This window comes from Pteropus medius, unplaced genomic scaffold (assembly GCF_902729225.1).
Source record: "Pteropus medius unplaced genomic scaffold, Ma_sr-lr_union100, whole genome shotgun sequence".
NCBI classification, from domain to species: domain Eukaryota; kingdom Metazoa; phylum Chordata; class Mammalia; order Chiroptera; family Pteropodidae; genus Pteropus; species Pteropus medius.
Genome location: NW_024349803.1, coordinates 19,189,910 through 19,209,960, shown reverse-complemented (window position 1 = coordinate 19,209,960; position 20,051 = coordinate 19,189,910). Strand labels below are relative to the sequence as shown.

General features: G+C 43.9%; 2 protein-coding genes across 9 annotated transcripts in view; one reads left to right on the top strand and one right to left on the bottom strand.

Moving 5' to 3' along the window:
* Positions 1 to 15,028, bottom strand: part of KLHL18 (kelch like family member 18) — a 49,012-nt gene extending 33,984 nt beyond the window's left edge. Inside the window, exons 1-2 of one of the 3 annotated variants that reach the window (XM_039837596.1) lie at positions 14,869 to 15,008; positions 8,479 to 8,583 (exon numbers count right to left, since the gene is read on the bottom strand). Coding sequence is in view for 2 of the 3 variants with exons in the window: in XM_039837594.1 (XP_039693528.1) it covers positions 14,869 to 14,997 (129 nt within the window). In the remaining variant the exon portion in view is untranslated. Of the gene's footprint in view, positions 1 to 8,478; positions 8,584 to 14,868 lie in introns of all 3 variants that reach the window. The other 2 variants (XM_039837594.1, XM_039837595.1) reach the window with 2 other exon arrangements.
* A 262-nt stretch (positions 15,029 to 15,290) lies between these two features.
* KIF9 (kinesin family member 9) overlaps positions 15,291 to 20,051 on the top strand; it is a 40,214-nt gene continuing 35,453 nt past the window's right edge. Inside the window, exons 1-4 of one of the 6 annotated variants that reach the window (XM_039837588.1) lie at positions 15,291 to 15,473; positions 15,846 to 15,900; positions 16,664 to 16,715; positions 19,681 to 19,778. In XM_039837588.1, coding sequence (XP_039693522.1) covers positions 15,874 to 15,900; positions 16,664 to 16,715; positions 19,681 to 19,778 — 177 coding nt within the window. In that variant the 5' untranslated portion in view covers positions 15,291 to 15,473; positions 15,846 to 15,873. The other 5 variants (XM_039837591.1, XM_039837589.1, XM_039837593.1 and 2 more) reach the window with 5 other exon arrangements.

Below are 20,051 nucleotides of genomic sequence, written 5' to 3'. Positions count from 1 at the left end.
AGATAATTTTTAGAGCAGTGTTACTACTCTGTATGATATTATGATAATGGATGTATATCATTATACATTTCTGAAAAATCATATAACACCAGAAGTGAGCCTGAATGTAAACTATGGACTTTGGGTGATAATAATGTGTCAATATATGTTCAATAATTTTAACAAATGTACCACTCTGGTGTGGGATGTTGACAGTAGGGGATGCTGTGTGTGCTGTAGGGGTAAAGGGTATATGAGAAATCTTTGTATCTTCTGCTCAATTTGCTGAGAACCTAAAACTACTCAAAAAAATAAAGTCTATTTTTTTTTAAAAAAGGAATGAAATTCTAATACATACCACAACATGGATGAACCTTGAAAACACTTGTACTAAGTGAAACGAACCAGACACAAAAGAACAATACTGTATGATTCTACTTATATGAGGGGTCTAGAATTGGCAAAATCACAGGGACAGAAAATAGAATAGAGGCAACCAGGGGCCAGGTAGGGGGAGGGACAACAAAGAATTACTACTTAATGGTTATAGGGCTCAGAAAAAGTTTTGTTAATAGGCAGTGATGAGTTACATAACACTGTCAATGCATTTAATGCTACTGAATTGTACACTTAAAAATGCTTAAAAGGGTAAAAAAAGAAAAGTAAAATAAAAGAAGAATGAAGTAGGAGGCATCGCTAGTCCCGTTTCGAGATTTATTACACAGCTAGAGTAAGCACAACGGGGCTGATGCAGGGACGGGTTACTGAGCCCCAGAGACCGGGAAGTAGTGCCTCGCAAGTGCAGCCAACTGATCTCTGGCAAAGGCTCGAAAGCATTTGTACCTCGAATGGAGGAAAGACAGTCTTTTCAGTAACCAGGGCTGGATGGAGCAACTGGATATATCCATCTGTAGATTAAAACAAAAAACTTCCACCTACAAAAAAATTAACTCAAAATGAGTCATAGATTTTTTAAACGTAAAACTTTAAAATACAGAACTTTTAGAAGAAAACAGAGAAGAAACCCTTCAGGACCTAGGACTTGGTGAAGAAAGAGTAATGAAACCAAAAGTACACATAATCCATAAAGAAAAAATTGGTAAATTGACTAAATCACAATTTAAAACCTTTGCTCTGTGAAAGACCCTGGTAAAAGAATTAGAAGACAGACTGTGAAAAATATTTGCAAACCTGCAATCTAAATAAATGTTTTATTTGCAAATTAAAAGCCCAGTTTCTCTGGGCCTCAACTTTATCTGCTATAAAATGGGGAGGCTTTATACTGATATTAAGAAAGTCTTTATTTAAAAATTAAATGATACAAAAGAAACGAAAGAGTCTTGTATTAGAGAGTCAGCAGGATCTCACTTAAGGGCTCAGATCGTGGGTCTCCTGTCCTTCCTCTGCAGGGATCTGAGGAAAGGAGATCAGTAAGAGTATGTTTTCTGTACAGTACGAACAGGCTTCCCCAGATCTGAACAAACAAAAAATTCCCACTTTCATCAAAATGGCGGAGTAGGCCAGCGTAGAAATCCTCCCATCACACACAGAGGTGTGATGAAATAAAAACAAAAATACTGGCAGATTACATTTGTATTTTTGTATTCTTATTTGCAAATAATGCTATTTAATAATAGGACTTAATATTATTTAGTAATATATTTTGACATATTTGTCAAATATGAATCCTGACAAAAATACACATAAAGAATTCTAAAAACTTAACAGTAAACAAACAAAAACAATCCAAGGAGAAAATAGGCAAAGACATGCAGAAATATTTCATCAAAAAGGATATATACTAAAAGGACATACATGGAAAGATGATCAACATTACCCATTAGGGAAATGAAAATTAAAATCGCAATGAGAAATCATTACACATTTAACAAAATGGTTACAATAAAAAAGTGATAATACCAAATGCTAGTGAGGATGCAGAAGAACTGGGGCACTCCTTGTATTAGGGTTTTCCAGATAAAGAGAACTAATAGGATTGGATGTGTATATGTGTGTGTGTGTGTGAGATGAGAGAGAGAGGGAGGGAGGAAGAGGGGAGGAGGGAGAGGAGAGGGAGTGTCTGCAAGAGACATTGCAGAGACAGAGAGAAACAGAGAGACAGAGAGACAGAGAGACAGAGGAGATGATTTTAAGGAACTGGCTCACACAATTACAGAGGCTCATAAATCTGAAATCTCTAGGGTGGGCTGGCAGGATGGATATTCAGATAAGGTTTGATGGTGCAGTCTGGAGTCTAAAACCTGCAGGACAGGTCAGCAGGTGGGAAATTAGGCAGGGTTTCTATGTTGTAATCTTGAAGAATTGTTTCTTCTTCAGGAAACCTCAGTTTTTGCTCTTACAGCCTTCAATTGATTGGATGAGGCCCACCTGCATTATGGAAGGTGATCTGCTTTACTCGAAGTCTACTAATTTAAATTTTTAATCACATCTAAAAATATCTTCATAACAACATCTAGACATGTGTTTGATCTAACACCTGGGCACCAGAGCCAAGTCAAGTTGACACATAAAATTAACCACTGCACTCACACATGCTCATAGGAATGTAAAATGGTGCAGCCACTCTGGAAAATAGTTTGACAATTTCTTCTAAAACTGAAAGTCAATTTACCATATAACAGAGCAATTTTACTTTTAGGCATTTATCCCAGAAAAATAAAAACTTCCATTCAGATTCATAGCAGCTTTATTCCTAACAGCCCCAAATTGAATAGAACCTAAATGTTCTTCAAAAGGTGAACGGTTAAACATGTGGTACATCCATACATGGACACTACTCAGAAATGTAAAGGAAAAAAGCAATAATACACAAAACAACTTGGATGACCTCTAAGCATTATGCGAAGGGGAAAAGCCAATCTCCAAAGGTCACATACTCTATGATTCCATTTATAACACATTCTTGAAATGAGAGGTGGAGAACAAATTAGTGGTTGCCAGATATTAGAGACTGCGGGTGGGAGGCGGATGGGGGTGTCCATAAAGGGGCAGCACAAGGGAGGTGTTTGTAGTCACGAAACAGTTCTATACTGTGGAAGTTATTCTGTGTGGGGAGGTCACTGGTAACCTTGACAAGAGCAAATGGTGTTGGCCTGACATAACTTACCTATCTTACTAAAACACGAGGTCCACCAAGGAAGCAATCTTCATGTTTCCTGGAATAGTCTAGCAATTAACGTTCAGTATTTGTTGAACGAATGAAGTTTCTGAATGAATCGACTCAATACATAATTGAGTCTGTCATGTCAGTCGTCATTTTATTGGGCTCCCTACTGTCAGATCCAAATCCTAAACTAGTTCCCATTTACCCCAACCAATTTTATGCTCCACTATGCCTCTCTTCTAAGCTGCTGGCAAATCCCCTAAAATCATCTGATTCTCTCTGCTTGGATCCTTACCCCTTATTTTTCTGTTCAGTGAATTACTCTTCATCCTTGAAGATCCAATTCAATGTGTCCTCCTCTGAGGGCCTTCCCTGACTTCCAGCAGTCAGCTCCCGCTTCCTGTCGCACCTGTACAAGCCTCTAGCACACATTACAGCCTGCATCATGTGGTCCCTAGTGAATGTCCCTCCATCCAGACTGAATGCTTTTCCTGCAGAAAGAAAGGTTGTGTCCTAGCACTTAACGCAGTGCCTCATTCTCAAGTGCACTTAATGAATCCTAAAGCCTATTTTACCTAAAAGGAAGCTCTTGGTTCTTCATCTGAGAAACGAACAACAAATTTCTGGTAAGTTGCACCTCTTCTTTTTAACCTTGATCTTCTGACTCAGGACTGGTGGAGCTGGTGGAAGGAGGGCACTGGTGCTTGACTAAAGCATAAAGAGTGATACTCTCCAACCTTACCCAAAAATTCAGTTAGCTGAAGTAAAAGGCTCAAGAAAAAGATGGTAAAGCTTGGGGCCAGTTAGAGTAGGGCTTAACTTCCAGGTTAATAGTGCATTCCCAACCCTAGGAGAAATAAGTCACACTACAGCTGCCTCATTCAGGGGCATTTCTAACAAGATGACATGTAAAGGAAATGGGGGGAGGGGTGTGTCCCTTCATCTTGAATGTTGGATGGCCTGTCCACCAGCCTATAACATGAGCAGAGGGATACTTGTCTATTCTACCATAAGCAGAAACAATTAGTCCTCAGAAACTCACGAGGTTAGGAAACAGACAGCAAGTATAATAAAACATACTGGGTTCAGTCTGGGGTTTGGTGGCATTTTAGAAGCATAATGTCTGAAACCTTTTATTTATGGAGCTTGAGCTTGAGTCTTTCTGCCTTAGGGGGGCCCTGCTGGGTGACTCCGGAAGGGGGTGAGAGAGGAAGTGGCTGACCATTTAGCATTAAAAAAAGACCTGAGGCTATGGTCCCATATAAAGAGCAGGCGAAAACATTCAGGCCTGTCCCACCTCTTCTAAACCCTCCCGTTTCCCACCCATGTCCAGCAACATAGAATGGGAGAAGAGTGGGAGACAGCAGGGCAGAGTCCACAGAAACCACTGAACATCTAATTGTGCCAACAGCATGTGATTTGCAGATGTTTCTTACCAGCCTAGACTCCTTACCATGGGACCTGAAGTTCAGTCTGCATCCAACCCACCTTGCCAATCGCAGCTTCCACTTTGCTCCTCCATGTCTTCCTTGCTCAAGAAACATCCTGAATGTGCACTTTCATGCCTGGGACCTTAAACAGACTCATTCCCAGCCAAGAATGCCTCTTCCCACAGTGTCTGTCTGTCAAAGTCCTATTCATCCCACAAGGTGATCATCAGACACCATCCTCTCCATGAAACCACCACAAATTCTTGGACTTGGAACTGGAAATCACTGCCATTCCGCTGGTGTTCCCTTGGGCCTGAGGTGATACCTACGCAGTTACAGAACTTATCAGACTCTGCTTTGTCTCATAATTAACTGAAATGCCAAAGATAGGGGCTGACTCCCACTTCTACCAGGGTGCCTCAATCACCTAGCAAAGCACCAGGCACAGCTGAATGCACTTCAGTAACCTGACCAAAGGAGCATCTCAAAATATAAAGCCAGGGGTTCTTTAGGGTAATTTAGCAAGCACTTCTGGGCACTTGACGCACGCTAAAGGCTGTGCTGGACGATAGGTGTTTCACATGCTTCGGGAGCTCAACGTCTAGAGGGGGAGAAAGATACTCAAGCACACTCCGTGCACTGTGGTATGGGGAGAAGGAGCGAAGCGTTACGGCAACACCTCTCAGAAAGCTTCATGCGCGCAGGATGGAAGAGTCGCCAGCTTCTGGTTCAGCAGGTCTGAGGCGGGACCCAAGAGTCTGCATTTCAAACAGGCTCTCAGGCAATACTGATGCTCTTGGCATGTTGACAGTACTCTAAGCCATGAGGGGAGAAGGTACAATGGAAGAGATCAACGGCACCAAGAAGGATATGAGAAGATGGTCTTCAGAGAGACAGGATATCACACAACCACCCACTGTGACAGGGCAGGGCAAAAGAGAGATGGCGTGGAGACTGGCAGGGAGACAAGGGTGTAAACTTGTAACCACAAGACAATGCTGAACAGACATAAAAGCAAAGTGCCTTAGAACAAAAGAAGGAATGTTTAGCCATTTCCCTCTCCTTGAGAAAAAAAAAAATACAAAAGGAGCCTTGAAGCGTGGGGAGGATTCTGATGGCAGACGTGAGTGGCTAGTCCGAGCCAGAAGAACACTAGAGCGAGGGCTGGAAGTTGGAAAACATCGGTTGTGAAGACGGCCAGCAGGAGGAGACCGTGCGCAACCAGGGGAGAAAGGCAGCGAAGCGGCCAGGTCTGGAGGGCCTTGAGTATCAAGAACACAGCTGGCAGTCCTAGAAAAGGCAACCAGGAGTGACGGTCAGCATCAACAGGACATCCTTAAGCTTCTCCCTCTTGCGTCTCACAGACGGCAGTGACGGATTTCCGTGAGCAGCTTACAATAATCGGAGATTCAGTTAAATCAGCAGTCCTCCCCTTAATCCTACTGAAAACCAGCCACCACCTGCCGCTCCTGCATCCCCGCTCCATGGCTCTCCCTTCATGTCTTGTTGACTTACAGTGAGCCTATGGATGCGGGGCATAAAAAAAAAAGACAAGCTTTATCCAACATGGGTGGGAGCACCTTGTAAAATTACCAAGATTGAGTGGTTCTGCTCTACTTCCTGCTTCCTGACAACTTTCTAACCTCTGATTTCCCTGTGGTGCAGAAGACTAGAAGTTCCTTCAAGAACAAGCCGGAATTGATCTTTCTTGCTTTGCCCGTTAGCATCCTCTCTCCTGAACCACAGAAGCAGGGACGGTGCAGGTGAAATCCTGTGCTCTTTTGATGAACTATGAAAAACGCATCCTACGTTTTTGGGGTATACCCCTAACACCCTGCCCTGACTGTCATTCATAAATAAATGAATAATTTCTGTCTAGCTTCATTCATTCACTCTTTCAACAAGTATTCGCTGAGTCATACTGTACCGTGCAAGGGACTATGCTGAACCTCTCCGGCCTCAGCTCCTCCCACTTTTCTCCTAGGTCACTCACTTCTTGTCAAACCAGGGGCTTGCTGCTTCCCAAGATTACCAAGTATGCCTCAGGACTCTAGAATATTTTTCTCTCACAGAGTGATCGCTTCCTTTGGATCTACTCAGAGAGGCTGGCTCTGGTCCCTCTAATAAAAACAGTGCCCTCGGTCCCCTTACTCCGCTTTGTCTTCATAGCACTTACCACTGCTGGACAGTTTATATCGATTTATTTTTTATTGTCTGTCACCGCCCCCCACGAAAAAAGTAAGGTCATACTCATAGAAGCTTTGCCTACTCTGCTCTCTGGTGTGTCTCCAGCACTTAGAACAGTGCTTGGCACATGGAGGGCACTGGCCTATCTGCTGAGAACAGTGCTGAATGAGAATGAAATGGGAAGCCACTCAGCAGAACGACATGACGAGAGCCGAGTCTGAAGTAAGACAATCCGTTAGCTGCACGAGGATCATCCCTTACAGGGTAAGAATTCTCTCAGCAAGCTGCTGAAGTTAAAGAAATCCTGGCTTAGGCGAAAAGCGAAGAGGGTCTGAATTAGGAGAGTGTTTACTGAGCACCTATTATGTCAACACCTCAGTAAATAATTCAGTCACAGCCCCCGCTCTCATGGAGTTACAATACCGTAAATAATTATGTAATTGTTATTGTGATAAATGCCACAAAATAAACATAAAAGAGAGAGGACAAGCCAAAGCCAAGTCCAAGAGTTTCAGTCCTACGTGACTGGATGGACAGTGTGCCATCCTCACACAAAAGGAATGAGAGATGGTTTAGAAGGAAAAGAGGCTTCATTTTAGACATAACGAGTATGAGGCTCAAGAGTACAAATTGAAATGCGGGTCTAGTATTTAGGAACAAAATAAGGGGTAGAAATACAGATTTGAAAGCCATTTGTAATTTGTAGACTACGCCTACAAACCTTTACTTGGAAGACATGTCAGCACAGTGTGATCTGCTGGTCCTCAAGATACCTCTGTCAAGGTTACACAACATTTAGACTTTATAAATCAGCACAGGAAAAATAAGCTTTGACACGTGTGCATCACTTAATGTGTAACTCTTAGAAGTTGATTCCTTGTATGTGACCATTCGAAGTGCAGCTCCAGGGCTGAGCTAGTAAAATTTGGCTCTGAACAGCTGAGGCAGCATATGACAAAAGCTAAAGAACGAGAAAGATTACCCCTTAATATCAAATGTTTCTGATCAGGAAGTTTGGATACAGAGAGTAAATTCTGTTTTCAGTGTCTGACCATCACAAATCTCACTTGCCCAACTGGTAACAAGTTGTCTTGAACTTATTCTCTCTCTTTTTTTTTTTTTTGTGTGGTAGACTATACATAAAATTTACCATTTTAACCATTTTTAAGTGCACAGTTCAGTGGCATTAAGCACATTCACATTGTTGTGTAACCATCACCACCATCCATCTCCGGAACTTTTTCATCTGCCCAAACCGAAACCCCAACTGCATGAAACAGTAACCCCCATTCCCTCCTCCTCTCAGTCTCTGAGCAATCACTGTTCTATTTACTTTCTGTAAGAATTTGACTAGTTACCTCATTTAAGTGGAATAATTAACAATATTTGTCCTTTTGTGATTGGCTTATTTCACTTAGCACAATGTTTTGTAAGTTCATCCATGTTGTAGCATATGTCAGAATTTCCTCCCTTTTCAAGGCTGAATAATATTTCATTGTAGATGGGGGAAAAACGTACCACATTTTGTTCATCCATTCAACCGTCAATGCATCCCTGGGTTGCTTCCACCTTTTGGCAACTGTGAATAATGCTGCTATGAACATGGGTGAATGGACAATATACCCATTCTTAAGCTTATTTTTTGAAATCATTTTTGTGTTCTGATCAGATATACAGCACACTTTGCCCAGACATATTGGGCCACATTTGAACTACTGATCTACTTTGCCTGCCGAAAGCCCAAACTCTGGCCCTTACCTTCACGGCCCTGAACACAGCCGGTCAGGTCCACCGGAACACAGGAGCCATCACGGTCTCCTCTGGCCTGCCATTCTGCAAGCAGCTAAGCATCCTCAGCTTCAACTGAGAAAGGGAGCATGGTGTCTTTAGTTAATGCTTTGGAAATAGTCTGCTTCAAGCTCCAGCAGAGCTACAAGGCTTTAAAGATGAGATGCAAAATTTAACAGTACTTTTCCTATGTCAGTTATTCAGTCAGCAACCAGGATAGTCCCATGATCACCTGCAGTGATGTGGGAAAAAAAAGTTCTTCACTTCTGGTTCATCTGTAGCCTTTTAACAAGAGATGCCTCCAATTTCTAGATACTGTGTTGAAACTACAGAAGTTTACCCTGGGACAATAAAGCAAGTGTAACTTACTTTAAAAGCCTTAAACTTTACAAAGGCCAAATCAGACTACAACAAGGGTTGGCCAGCCACAGCTAATGGGTTTGGCCCACGTCTGTTGTTCTAAATGAAGTTTTCCCGGAACACACCTATACCCATTAGTTTATGTATTGTATACAGCTGCCTCGGTGCTATGACAGAGTTGAGTAGTTGCAGCTGAAACTGTATGACCCCCAAATCCTAAAATATTTACTATCTGGCTCTTTACAGAAAATGCTTGCCAACTCCTGGTTCACACATCTTGGTACATTCTCCCCAACTAGAAACAAGTGGTGACATGATCAGCTGTTAGGGCAGAAAAAGCCTTACTAAACTAACTGTGGGGAAGTTGGCTGGTTCCAGACCAGAGAGGCAATGAGAGTGCCAACACTCAACAAAAGTAGGAAAGGAGATGCCGTGCTTGTAATTTAGGTGGGGCACAGAACGCACCTTGAGAAAAACAATGTGGTCTCATTTTCCATCAATCAGCCTACAAGATGAACCAGGAGTGGCCAGGGGACAAACAGTGGAGTCTCAAACAAAATAATAATAAAGAAACCAACTGTAGTTAAGAAGCATTTTGAGACACAGGCTTCTTAAATTACCCAGCTGACCAGCTATGCTCCAGAAGTCTCAGGGTGAACCCCATGAATGTTGCTTGGTTGGTAACTGATTTTTTTGGATACCTCCAACTCTCTCTCCTATCCACATGTCAGGAAGCATCAAGCTCTCTCATTCATCTATCAGCGTCCAAATTTAACAGCGTTATCCACACTACGACTTGAAGAGAGCAAAACTGACTTTTTGATGAATACAAATTGACATCACGAGTGCACACGTGCTCTCAAGGCGCATGGTCTTCCTCTCGGTTCTAACTGCTCGTTAAAAAGAGGCGAGGCTAAAAATGAACACTACTACCTGAAAAAAGTCAGTAGAAAACCCCAGGAATGAACACTATTCAGAAGCACAAAATTTCTAATATGGTGTCGTTTCAAAATTAAAAGTCAAGAATTTCATATATCCAGAAGACTAGCAGAAAAAGCCTGCATCTTTCTTCTCTCCTGAGACAGAGAGTGATGTTGCATCTGGACATACACTTCGCTGCCCTCCACCCTCAAAGATGACACTGCAGATGATGTTTGCTCCCTGCTCTGCTTCATTCCATCAGCAAGGCAGGTGAGTAATCCGACAGAGGATGTAAAAGCATGGCTTCCACCAACAAACAGCTGTGTTGGAGCTCGGATAATATAGCTCTGTGCCTTGGGCAATCCCTTAATATCTCTAAGCTTCAGGGTTTTTTCATCTATAAAAGGAATGGCTTTGATACAGGACTTCTATGGCTCCTTTTAAGACGATTATTCTAGCTCTTATAATTATACCTGTGTAGCTCACTGCATTACACATAATATAAAAATGGCATGCACCAACAAGTCCGTACTTCATTTCCTGATATCCTTCTCCACCTACTCTTTCATCACAAAATCAGTGTGACAAATTAGCCAAGATTCCAGACTCAAAGTGTGGTTCCTGAAGCCAGTTTCAGTGAAAACTGTGTACTTGGATTTAGTGGGTCAAAAGGGAATATTCTAATATTGTGCCTTTCACCTATGAAAAAGACATTTCCTTCTGGAGGCTAAATTCTTAGATCTGGGTTCGTAACCTTAGCAGGGGCCTTGGGAAAATGCTGGGAAGACTGATGCCAGCAGATCTTGAGGAGCCATTTATTAGTGGTTGAAAAACAAAGTGTTTGTTTGTGTAGGCAGCCCTCTCTCCTAAAATTATGGGTCAGCAAATAGTATACAGGTTTGGTGACCCCATTCTGCTCTCACCAAGAAAGAAAGGAGTGGGTGAAGTGAGAGGAAAAAAAGGTGTATGAATTTGGATGGTCTAATGCTCATGAACAGCAAGTCATGGACAACACTCATTGAATCTGGGGAGTCTGCCCAGCTTGCTGGACCCAGATGAACTTGACAGACACGGCCTAGGCACTGGGCTCCTGGCAGTCCAGAGGAAAAGAGACGAACCTGACTGTTGGGAAGGGGGGATGAGAGCCTCTGTGGATGCGAGCCTCTCTATGCAGACCAATCCTTATGCTATAGGTTGCCAAGAAGCCTTGTACTATGTTCCTTCTAACCTTTAAGACAAAATGATTTGCCAAGGAGAAGGACCATGGGCTTTCTCTGACAGAAGATTTCTCAGTTGGGATCCATAACCCAAGATCCGAAGACAGGCTTCTGCTCTCAAGACTGAATGCAAAATACTGCACATCTATAAGTATGTGTATTTTTCTGGGGAGAAGGTTCATCACTTTCATTTTTCAAAGAGGTTTAAGTCATCATGGATATAAAATGTGATTTTTAAAAAAATCCAATATATTACCCTTTTCTGTTATGCCTCGACTTAATTATCAAACAGGCACCCAAAGAATTTAACTTCAAATATTTCCAAAAAGAAAATTAAGCAAGATTCAAGAGTGGACAGTGAATTTTGAGACTATGGCCTACCTGCTAAATGTTGATTTTCACACTCTCCCTAAAACTCGAGTAGAAAAGATGACATGTTGTTAAAGGTGAGTACAACTGACCTGAAGTAGATTAATTTGCACAGGAGCATCTGAAGTCAGTTCATTACCATCAACACTATCAGTAACAGAAGAGGCAATGGGAGCACATGAAAGAATACTCGACCTGGAATACAGAGACCAGGAGTCTAGCCTCTAATCCTAACTCTGCCTAATTTAATCTGTGACCTTGGACAAGTCCCTTCTTCTCCTGTGCTTGGGTCCTAATCTGTAAAATGCAAGCTACTGAAGCAGAGCAGTGGTTTGCAAACTCTTTTAAGGCAATGAACATCATCTAGAATTCATCAGAAGCTAAAACAAATTCAAAATGGCAGGTTGGACATTCGCGTTTATTTCCATTCCCTTTAGAAACCCATTAAATCATTATTCATAAATATCTTCTACTTACTGAGCATTTAACCACATGATTGCTTTAAGTGTATTAACTAATGGAATCCTTAACACTCTTATTACATCGGTGATGATCCCTATTTTACATGTGAAGGAACTGAATCACCAGCGTTTAAGGAACTTGCCCAAGTTTTCACAACTAGTAAGTGGCAGAGCCAAGATTCAAATCCAGGTAGTCAGCTCGAATCTGTGCTATGTGTGCTACCTCTCAGACTGATAGTCAAGGAACAGCAAAGCTCTCAAGGGGAAAAATAAAGCGGACAGAGAGAGCAGATTAGAAATGTCACCACATTATGGAAGATGAAAAGCAGACAAATGAGTAGTAACTGATTTAAATGGAGAACACTGAGTGCTGCAGGTGGCAAGCCATTGTAGAATCCTCTCCAAAACTCAGCTCTTGGAGACACAAAGGATTCCTCTCAAGGTGTGAGGATAAGGAAGTCTGAAAACAGGTAGGACTAGTCCCCTCACCAGGCAAGCAAATGCTCCATCACTGCCCCAGCAGACAACTGGAGGTTTATTCTCTGGACAGGATAAACTAGAGACTTCAGACTTGGATAACCAGGGCAACACTGACACAAGAGTGTGACACCATTCAGGGGGATTAAGTGAAAGTCTGCATACGGAAGGAAGAGCCCCTAGTCCCCTCCCACCATCAGGCTCCTAAGGATAATAGCCAGGCTTCTCCCAACAAGACAGAAGCCTAAAGATCACCCATGGACTCTGAACACATTCCATTTAAAAGTACAAGTCCATCACCCCACAGCTGTGGCTTTCAGCATGTGGTCCCAGACCAGGAGCATCACCAATGAAGAACTTGTCAGAAACGCAAATTCTCAAGCCCATGCCAGACCTGCTGAATACAAAATTCTGGGGTGAGGCCCAAAAACCAGTGAACAAGGCGGCCAGATTCTAATGCCCACTAAAGTTTGAGAACCACTGCCCTATAGGGAGGCCCACTAGTCAAAAAACCCATCCCACATCAAAAAGTTTCCAACCAGCTTTTCAGCGCATATTTGGAAGACAGTCTCGAATCACCAGAAGTTTCAGGAAAGACGCTATCTTGAAAGACAGACCAAAACAGATTTCCCAGAGCAGCTCTAGCGAAGGGGAGGGAAATGGAGCAGAGCCTGGTTTGCCTGGCCTCTCCCTGGCCCCCACCACCACACCGCCAGTGAGCTACGTCTCAGGCTCTACAGAACAGTTAGAAAACCAGTGAAGCAGATGCTCTCTCCAGTCCTGTCTACCTCTTGCCTGTGCCTTTATTTCTCAGATCTAATACAGCAATTTACACTGACACACTTGGTTGGAACTCTCTCTGATAATTTACTTATTTGGAACTATGTCTGATAATTTATTTGTCCCTTTGTATGAACAAAAAGCATTTCAATGGAAAAATCATACAAGCATTTTTATGCTAAAGGATTGCCATATTCTGTATTTGCATTAAATTCAGAGGAAAAATGCACTGGTTTAACTTATGTAGAAGTATCTGTGGCCGTCTCACTCTATCATGCCTTTTTTGCTTCTCTGTGTCTTATGAGCTTTCCCTGGGTCACCCTTTCAGGCTAAATCCAAACATTCTCCCCTATTACCACTTCACACCAGTCTCTACTCGCCCCAAGGGTTACCGCCACAACCAGCTCATTCTTTCACTCACTAATCTCTAGGAGCCTTGACATCATCTACCACGTAATCATCCTGGACAAAAATCTCCCATTTATATTTACTTCCTCTGCCTCCTTTAGTCCAGCTCATTTTTCTGAAACCCCTTGGTTATCTCTAAAGATCCTTCCCCCGCTCAGGCCACCTCACTCCTCTCCTGCAAAACTAATCTCCTTCAGGAGGGGTTTAGTGTGATGAAAAACTTATGCCAGGAATTATGAAAAGAATACCACAATGTTCTCATTTAATCCTCATACTAATACTGAGAATCAGGACTAATTCCTATTTTTACATTTGGAAGACTGATGCTTAGAGAAATTAAGAAACTTGCCCAAGGTTACAACTAGAATTTTAATCCAAATCCTTCAATCTCCAAAGCCACACTCTTAGCCATTCTACTCTACTGTCTCCAAAGGTCTGACTCAAATATGTGGAAGAAAAAAAGCTTCCTTAACCCCGCAGAAAATAAAGAGCAAAAAGAGCTCTGCTGTAGTATTGTTTGTTTTGAAACGAGGTCATCCACAGATGCTGAGAGCCTTCCAGCCAAAGCACAACGGGGAACATGGCTTGCTGCAGCACTTTGCCACCTGGAGGGCTCCACATGGCTCGGCAGCTTGGCTAAGGAGCAGCCCGGCGTGCCTCTCCACCAGGAATGGATGCAAAGCACAGGAGGAAGGCTGGCTCTTACACCCCAAATGCCAGTAGGGAACAGGTGATTAAGAGATCCCGCTCCCCACGCAGCCTGTCAGTCCATTTTCCGTGACCTCTGCGGTGGTGGTGATGGTGTGCCTCCCCGTATGGGGCAGAGTAGCTGCCCAGCTCAAAAGATTTCCAGATCCGATTTTAAAAGCTCTTAAGAGACAAGGTAGTAATCTAACAATCAAGGGCAAGCAGTGACTCTTAAGGAAAAGCCTGCGCCTCTACGACACAGCTAACTTCGAGGGGCACAAAGAAATAGCTGCGGTGACAAGAGGTGCTTCAGTGGTGCCCATCATAACGTAGAGACAGCCACCGCCCCTTCCTCCATGGAGGGGCTGCAAGTCCATTCTCTCTTGTCTGTGTGACAGAAAAGGGAGGCGGGCACCCCAATGTCTCCCATTCCGAGGGCCTCAGCGGCGCAGCTCTCAGCCTTGCCTTCTAAGGTCTGAGAGGCTGTGCCTGTCCGTCTCCCACTCAGCCCCAGTCCCCGTCTCCCACTCGGCACCTCTCTCTCCCCTCTTCGGTCTCCCTCCAACCTCCTTTCCCCACCCCTCAGCTCGCTAGACCTCTCTTCCCCTATCAGCCCCGCCCCTCTTTACTCCCCTCTCGGTCCCTTTTCCCACAGCCCCGCGCCGCCCAGCTCTCGATACCTTGAGCGTCACGTCGCACAGTTTGCCCTGCCGCCGGATCTCCTCCATAACGCCGTAGCCGCGACTAGGCAACTCGGACACGGAGAAGTGTACCAGATCCTCCAGCTCCTCCGCGCCGTCCTCCACCATCTTCCCCCGCCGCCGCGACTGCGCAGGCCTGGCCGGCCGGCTCGAAACTAACCCGGGCGGGGCGCGGCGCGGCGCGGCGCACGCCGACTGCAGCTCCGGCGCAGGGCTGGGATCCGACGGGCCTGCGCGGCCACCGTAGCCAAAGCCTGCTCTGCGCCGGAAGCCCTGCTGCCCCGCTTCCTGGTTCGGGGCCAGCCTTCGTCCCCTCGCTACCCCGACCTGGGTCCCGCGCCTGCCTCAGTCTTCCTAAAATCATCGGTACCATCTCCGTCTTTCCAACTCTGCCCTGACTTTACTCGTATCTCAACAGAGGACCACGCACTTCATTTCCGCCACCACCCCGAGACTTCCGGAACCTCCGGAAGCCGCCCGTTGCCATGGCGGTTGTGTACACAGCCCCGCAGCCCCGCGAACCGATTTTCCGGTCGCGTTAGTTGCAGCGGTCGCGCTTTGGGAGGGCGGCTGCCCCCGGAGCGGTGAGCAGGGGCCACGCGCCGCCGGGGTGAGGTGAAGGGAGGGTGGAGAGTGGGTGTACGCCCGGGCGGCTGCAGCGGATGGAATCGGAACACCGGTCCAGGAGTGCCCGGGTTTGGCTCGCTGAACTGTGAAACTCGAGCGGAGGAGGACGCGGCATCGCGGGGGCGGCTTCAGCCTGGCTGCTGCTTAGGGTCTTCAGAGCTAACGTTCTTTAGCCCCACGAGGGTCCTACGTCGCGCCTGAGGTTCACGGGGCGCGAGGCGCGGGGCCAGAGATCTTCTGGGCTCTTCAGCACTTGTCTTGTTTTCGAACTGGAGGAGGCTTCCGGAACGACAGTCTGAGCCCTTCACTTTACTGTAAAACCTTTACAGATGAGAAAACCGCTCGAGAGAGACAGAAATGGTCCCCAGGTCCACTGCATATTGGGTGAGAAAAAGAAAAAAAGGCCAGTTCTGCCTGGATCCGAGTCTTTTGTTAAGCCCAGGAATGGATGCGTTTGGGCCCTGTTTTGGTTTGGTTTGGTTTGGTTTTTTGGTTCAAATACTGCTACCACTCCGGAGGCTATGAGGATTTCCTATGAGAACTCCTCGTCTGGGTAGAAGCGCTGGAAGATAGGGACCCTACTGGTGCCTACCGTCCCAGCGGATGCTCCCTCTGCTTTTATAAAGCCTTTAGAGTCTTGGTAGCAATTCTGTTCATTCCCACCCCTAAAACAAATGAGGAAACCTTGAACCTCTCAGCAGGGTGGTTTCCTCGTGGCCACTCAGAGATTCGCTTATTTACACCAGAAATATGTAAGCATAGTGCCGCTAAGGGAGGGGCATTCCCCACAAGGTCTGAAGGAGAAGGACCCTACTAAAAGGGAGGGTGTGGTGAGGGGCCGAACGTGGTTTCTTGCAAGTGGTGCCTAGAAACCAAGTGTCCTCCTAGAAGGGCTGTGGGCTGAGGGACTGGAGATGGTGTGGAAGGGGAGTGATATTATTTGCCCCTTGGGACTTTCTCAGTAGTGACCGAAGATGGACCCACATTTGGAGATTCAGCCACCCTCTGACTTCCAATCACGGCCATCACCATCCACCATTTCTTGAGCACCTGCTCTGTGCTGGGCACTGTTCTGGACATTGAGGGGGGATTCAAAAGAGATAAAAGGCACAGTCCTATCCCTCACGCAGCTTGTAATTTAATTTAGGAGCTGAAACCCACTCAAATGATGCGACGTAAGAACAGTAACAAGCATTTCAGTAAGTGTGAGATGGCATGGGGTCCCCAAATATCTGGGTATTGAGGGGCTGCTGAGTAGCAGACTCACAGGAGGGGTGTAGTTAGTAGAGAAGGCTTTCCTTGGGGGAGTATGGCTCCTGGCGTTCCTGGAGCCATGGGCTTGTGCATGGGGAGGGCTTCGGGATAGGGCGACTGCATGTGCATATGCATGTTGGCAAATTGCAGGGCAGAGAAGGGCCAGGCTCTGAGGGGAGGGCGATGCTTGGAGCTGGCCTGTGCTGCATTTGTGCCGTCAGTGGGTGGGAGCTGTTGGGAGGGCACCTGCCCCAGAGCTGCCTTACTTCATGGTTCCTTTCAGAGGGCATCCTGGGCAGGACCATGGGTCCTAGAACTGGTGTGGGGAATGGTTCCCAGAGCTTTAGAGATTGAGAGTGTTTGCTGGAGTCAAAACACCTCCCTCCACTCTCAAATTCCCAGTAGTCTAGATCAAAGTGAACTTAGAAATGAGAGGTTCTCTTCAATTTCCTCAACTTGGGATTCATGTTAGAGTTATTCATGGCTTTTTGTTTCTAGAGTTCAATTTTGCAGACAAAAATTTTAGGACTGAAATTGGATAAGCCATTATCCTTGCTCACCTGGATACCTTTCAGATTTTCTAAAAATTAGAAGCCCTGGAAGATCCCATAGTGGAAAAGACTTCCATAAATCACTGCTCGAAGAATGTAGGAAGTGGATACACACTCTACAATAGGCAAATATGAAGGCAACATGTTTGCTTATTTGATTTGACACATGAAGGGCTTGTAACTGGGGTTAGAGTTTAATGTCCACATCATTGTAACTAAACGAAAGAGCAGGTCCTGTCTCTATTTAACTTGCTTCTATAGAGATACTTACTGCCACTTGATGATAGTTAATATAATTGTAAGAGGAAATCAAGTGGTCAACGCAAGTTGTGTCTAGAAATGTGGAGGAACATTCGTATTTTAGAAACACGGAATCATTTTTATCAGGTAACACGCATTGTACCGTTCTTAGATAATACATGTAAAATGTTGACATTTAATGTGCTTTTTTAAAAAGTGCAATAATTATATTTAAAAGAAGAAATCCCTGTTAAACCTGACTTTTCCTTTCCAGTAAAGGTCTTGAAAATTAGCTTTTTAACAATATTAAACATTCTGTTTGTTTGTTAGAGTGCTTTGCAATAGCCCAGGCAAGCTATTTTTTCCTTAATAATTGTGTTGATACTGCTTTTTTCCCATTTGAAGATGAAATGGAATCAGCTCCTTATGCCTCATGTTTCCCTAACTCTTCATAAATTCAGTAAATTCATTTGTCAGTTGTCTTTTTCAAAAGTATCAAGGAGTTTCTTTAGCCTCAACTCCTGTCCCCTGCCCCATGAAAGTACAGGTTATTTTAGGGGCAAATGCCTCCTTTCTGATAAAACTGGTCTAATCCTGATGGGATCAAAAGAGAAGCGTATCACAACCCAGACATTCTCCTCCGGCCTTGTCTCTGTTCAAGGTCCGTTTTGTACATTGTGGAGCATTAACTCTAAATGAGTTGTTAGCATTCTTTATATTCATGGTTCTCTAAAAGTGAAATTATTGAAATTTCAGAGCCCAGTCTTAGGACTACGTGACCATAAACTACTTGATGATATTGTTCAAATTATTTTTAAAATGCAAAAAGGAGGAAAGAAAAAATAACAGATTGATCTTAGAAAAATTTGTATGTAGAATTAGAAAATACTTCATCTTGGAACAATTTAAAATTGTATTATGTTAGTTTGCCCAATAGTTTTGAACAATGAGGTTATTTTGTATATTTTTCTAGACTTTTATCCTGTTTTCTAGTATGACTTAACTAGATTTAACATGATTGATAATTGCAGATAGATTTTTACTTAGCTTTCCATAGAGCTCTTGACATTTTCTCTCAGTATTTAATCCTTTGTCATTGGTATATAAGAGGCACCTAAAGAGCTGGTTAAGTTTGAAGTTCCTCTTAAAGCAATAAAAATCCGTGCAATAAAATGTTTATACCTTAGTTGAACAGGATCTTGGCGATCAATTAACTCTCCCGTCAATGTAACTAACTCCTTTTGTAGCATCTCTGCCACTTGGCATCTTGGGTGCGCTTCACAGTTTACGGTGTTTATGGTCCTTTCTTGAGAAAGTCTTGTCCATTATAGGACAACTCTGCATACTAGGAAGGTCATTTGCCTAAATCACGTCCCTGTCAATTATTTCTATAAGTGTCCTATTCATCCTATTCCATGAAGCCACATCAAACATTTATTTTAACATTTTATGATTCATAGTAATTATTTGTGATCTTATGAATGAAGGAAAACAAACATATGTGTGTCTACCTGAAAGAAAACAATGAGAATATAATTAGATTTTAGGAGAGGGAGAGGAGGTAGAGGACTCTGTGATTTTTCTCTCAATGGAGTGCCAGAGAAGAAAGAATATATGTATGGGCTAGATTAAATATGCTTCTAGCAAATCTTTTTCTGATCTTAGTCTGATGGAGGTAGAGGAGGAGGTGCTGCATCTGAAGTGAGGTATGCTAATGAAGAAAAGAATTAGTTTTAAGGCCTTTTATAGTAAGTATTTTCAAGGAAAATATAGTGAATGAGGCAAAGCGTAAGAGCAATAAGAGAACATTTCTAGAAACCACCTCTTAGATTAGGCCACAAAGGGAGCAGTCTTTGCTTCATATTTCGGTCCCTTGGGGGTCATTGCTGGAAAATGATGAGGCGGCCTGTAAAGTTGGGAGTACACGTACTTGTTGAGCAGTGCCCTGTGGGTAGACTGCTCCCTGAAATGCCAAGAGGTGAAAAGGAAGACTGGCCCCACTGGGATGGGAACATGGCCTGCACATCACTCTTTTCTGCTCTTCTTAATGAATGGCTTCTCCCCTCTAATTGTCGTTTGATGATGACTACTGAAAATTTTGCTGTTTTCTTCCTTTTAGGTAGAATGGGTACGAGGAAAAAAGTTCACGCATTCGTCCGTGTCAAACCCACCGATGACTTTGCTCATGAAATGATCAGATACGGAGATGACCACAGAGTAAGTGCAATGTGTTTGCCTTCAACTGCCTAGGCCTCCTTGTCCCAGCTCATTGCACGGTGACCCCGTTTCCACAACCTTTTAGGGACCAAGACAACTTGTGAAGTTCAGATGGACTCTGGAGTCTGTAAATCTAAACCATTCCCCTCACAATGCTGTTTGATGAGGAAATTCATGAAACTCCCATTTTTAATTGTCATTTGGTGAATGAGTTTACCTTTTTGTGTCTGATACAAAAATTGACATTTGTTCACACTTGTAAAATTTTGGTGA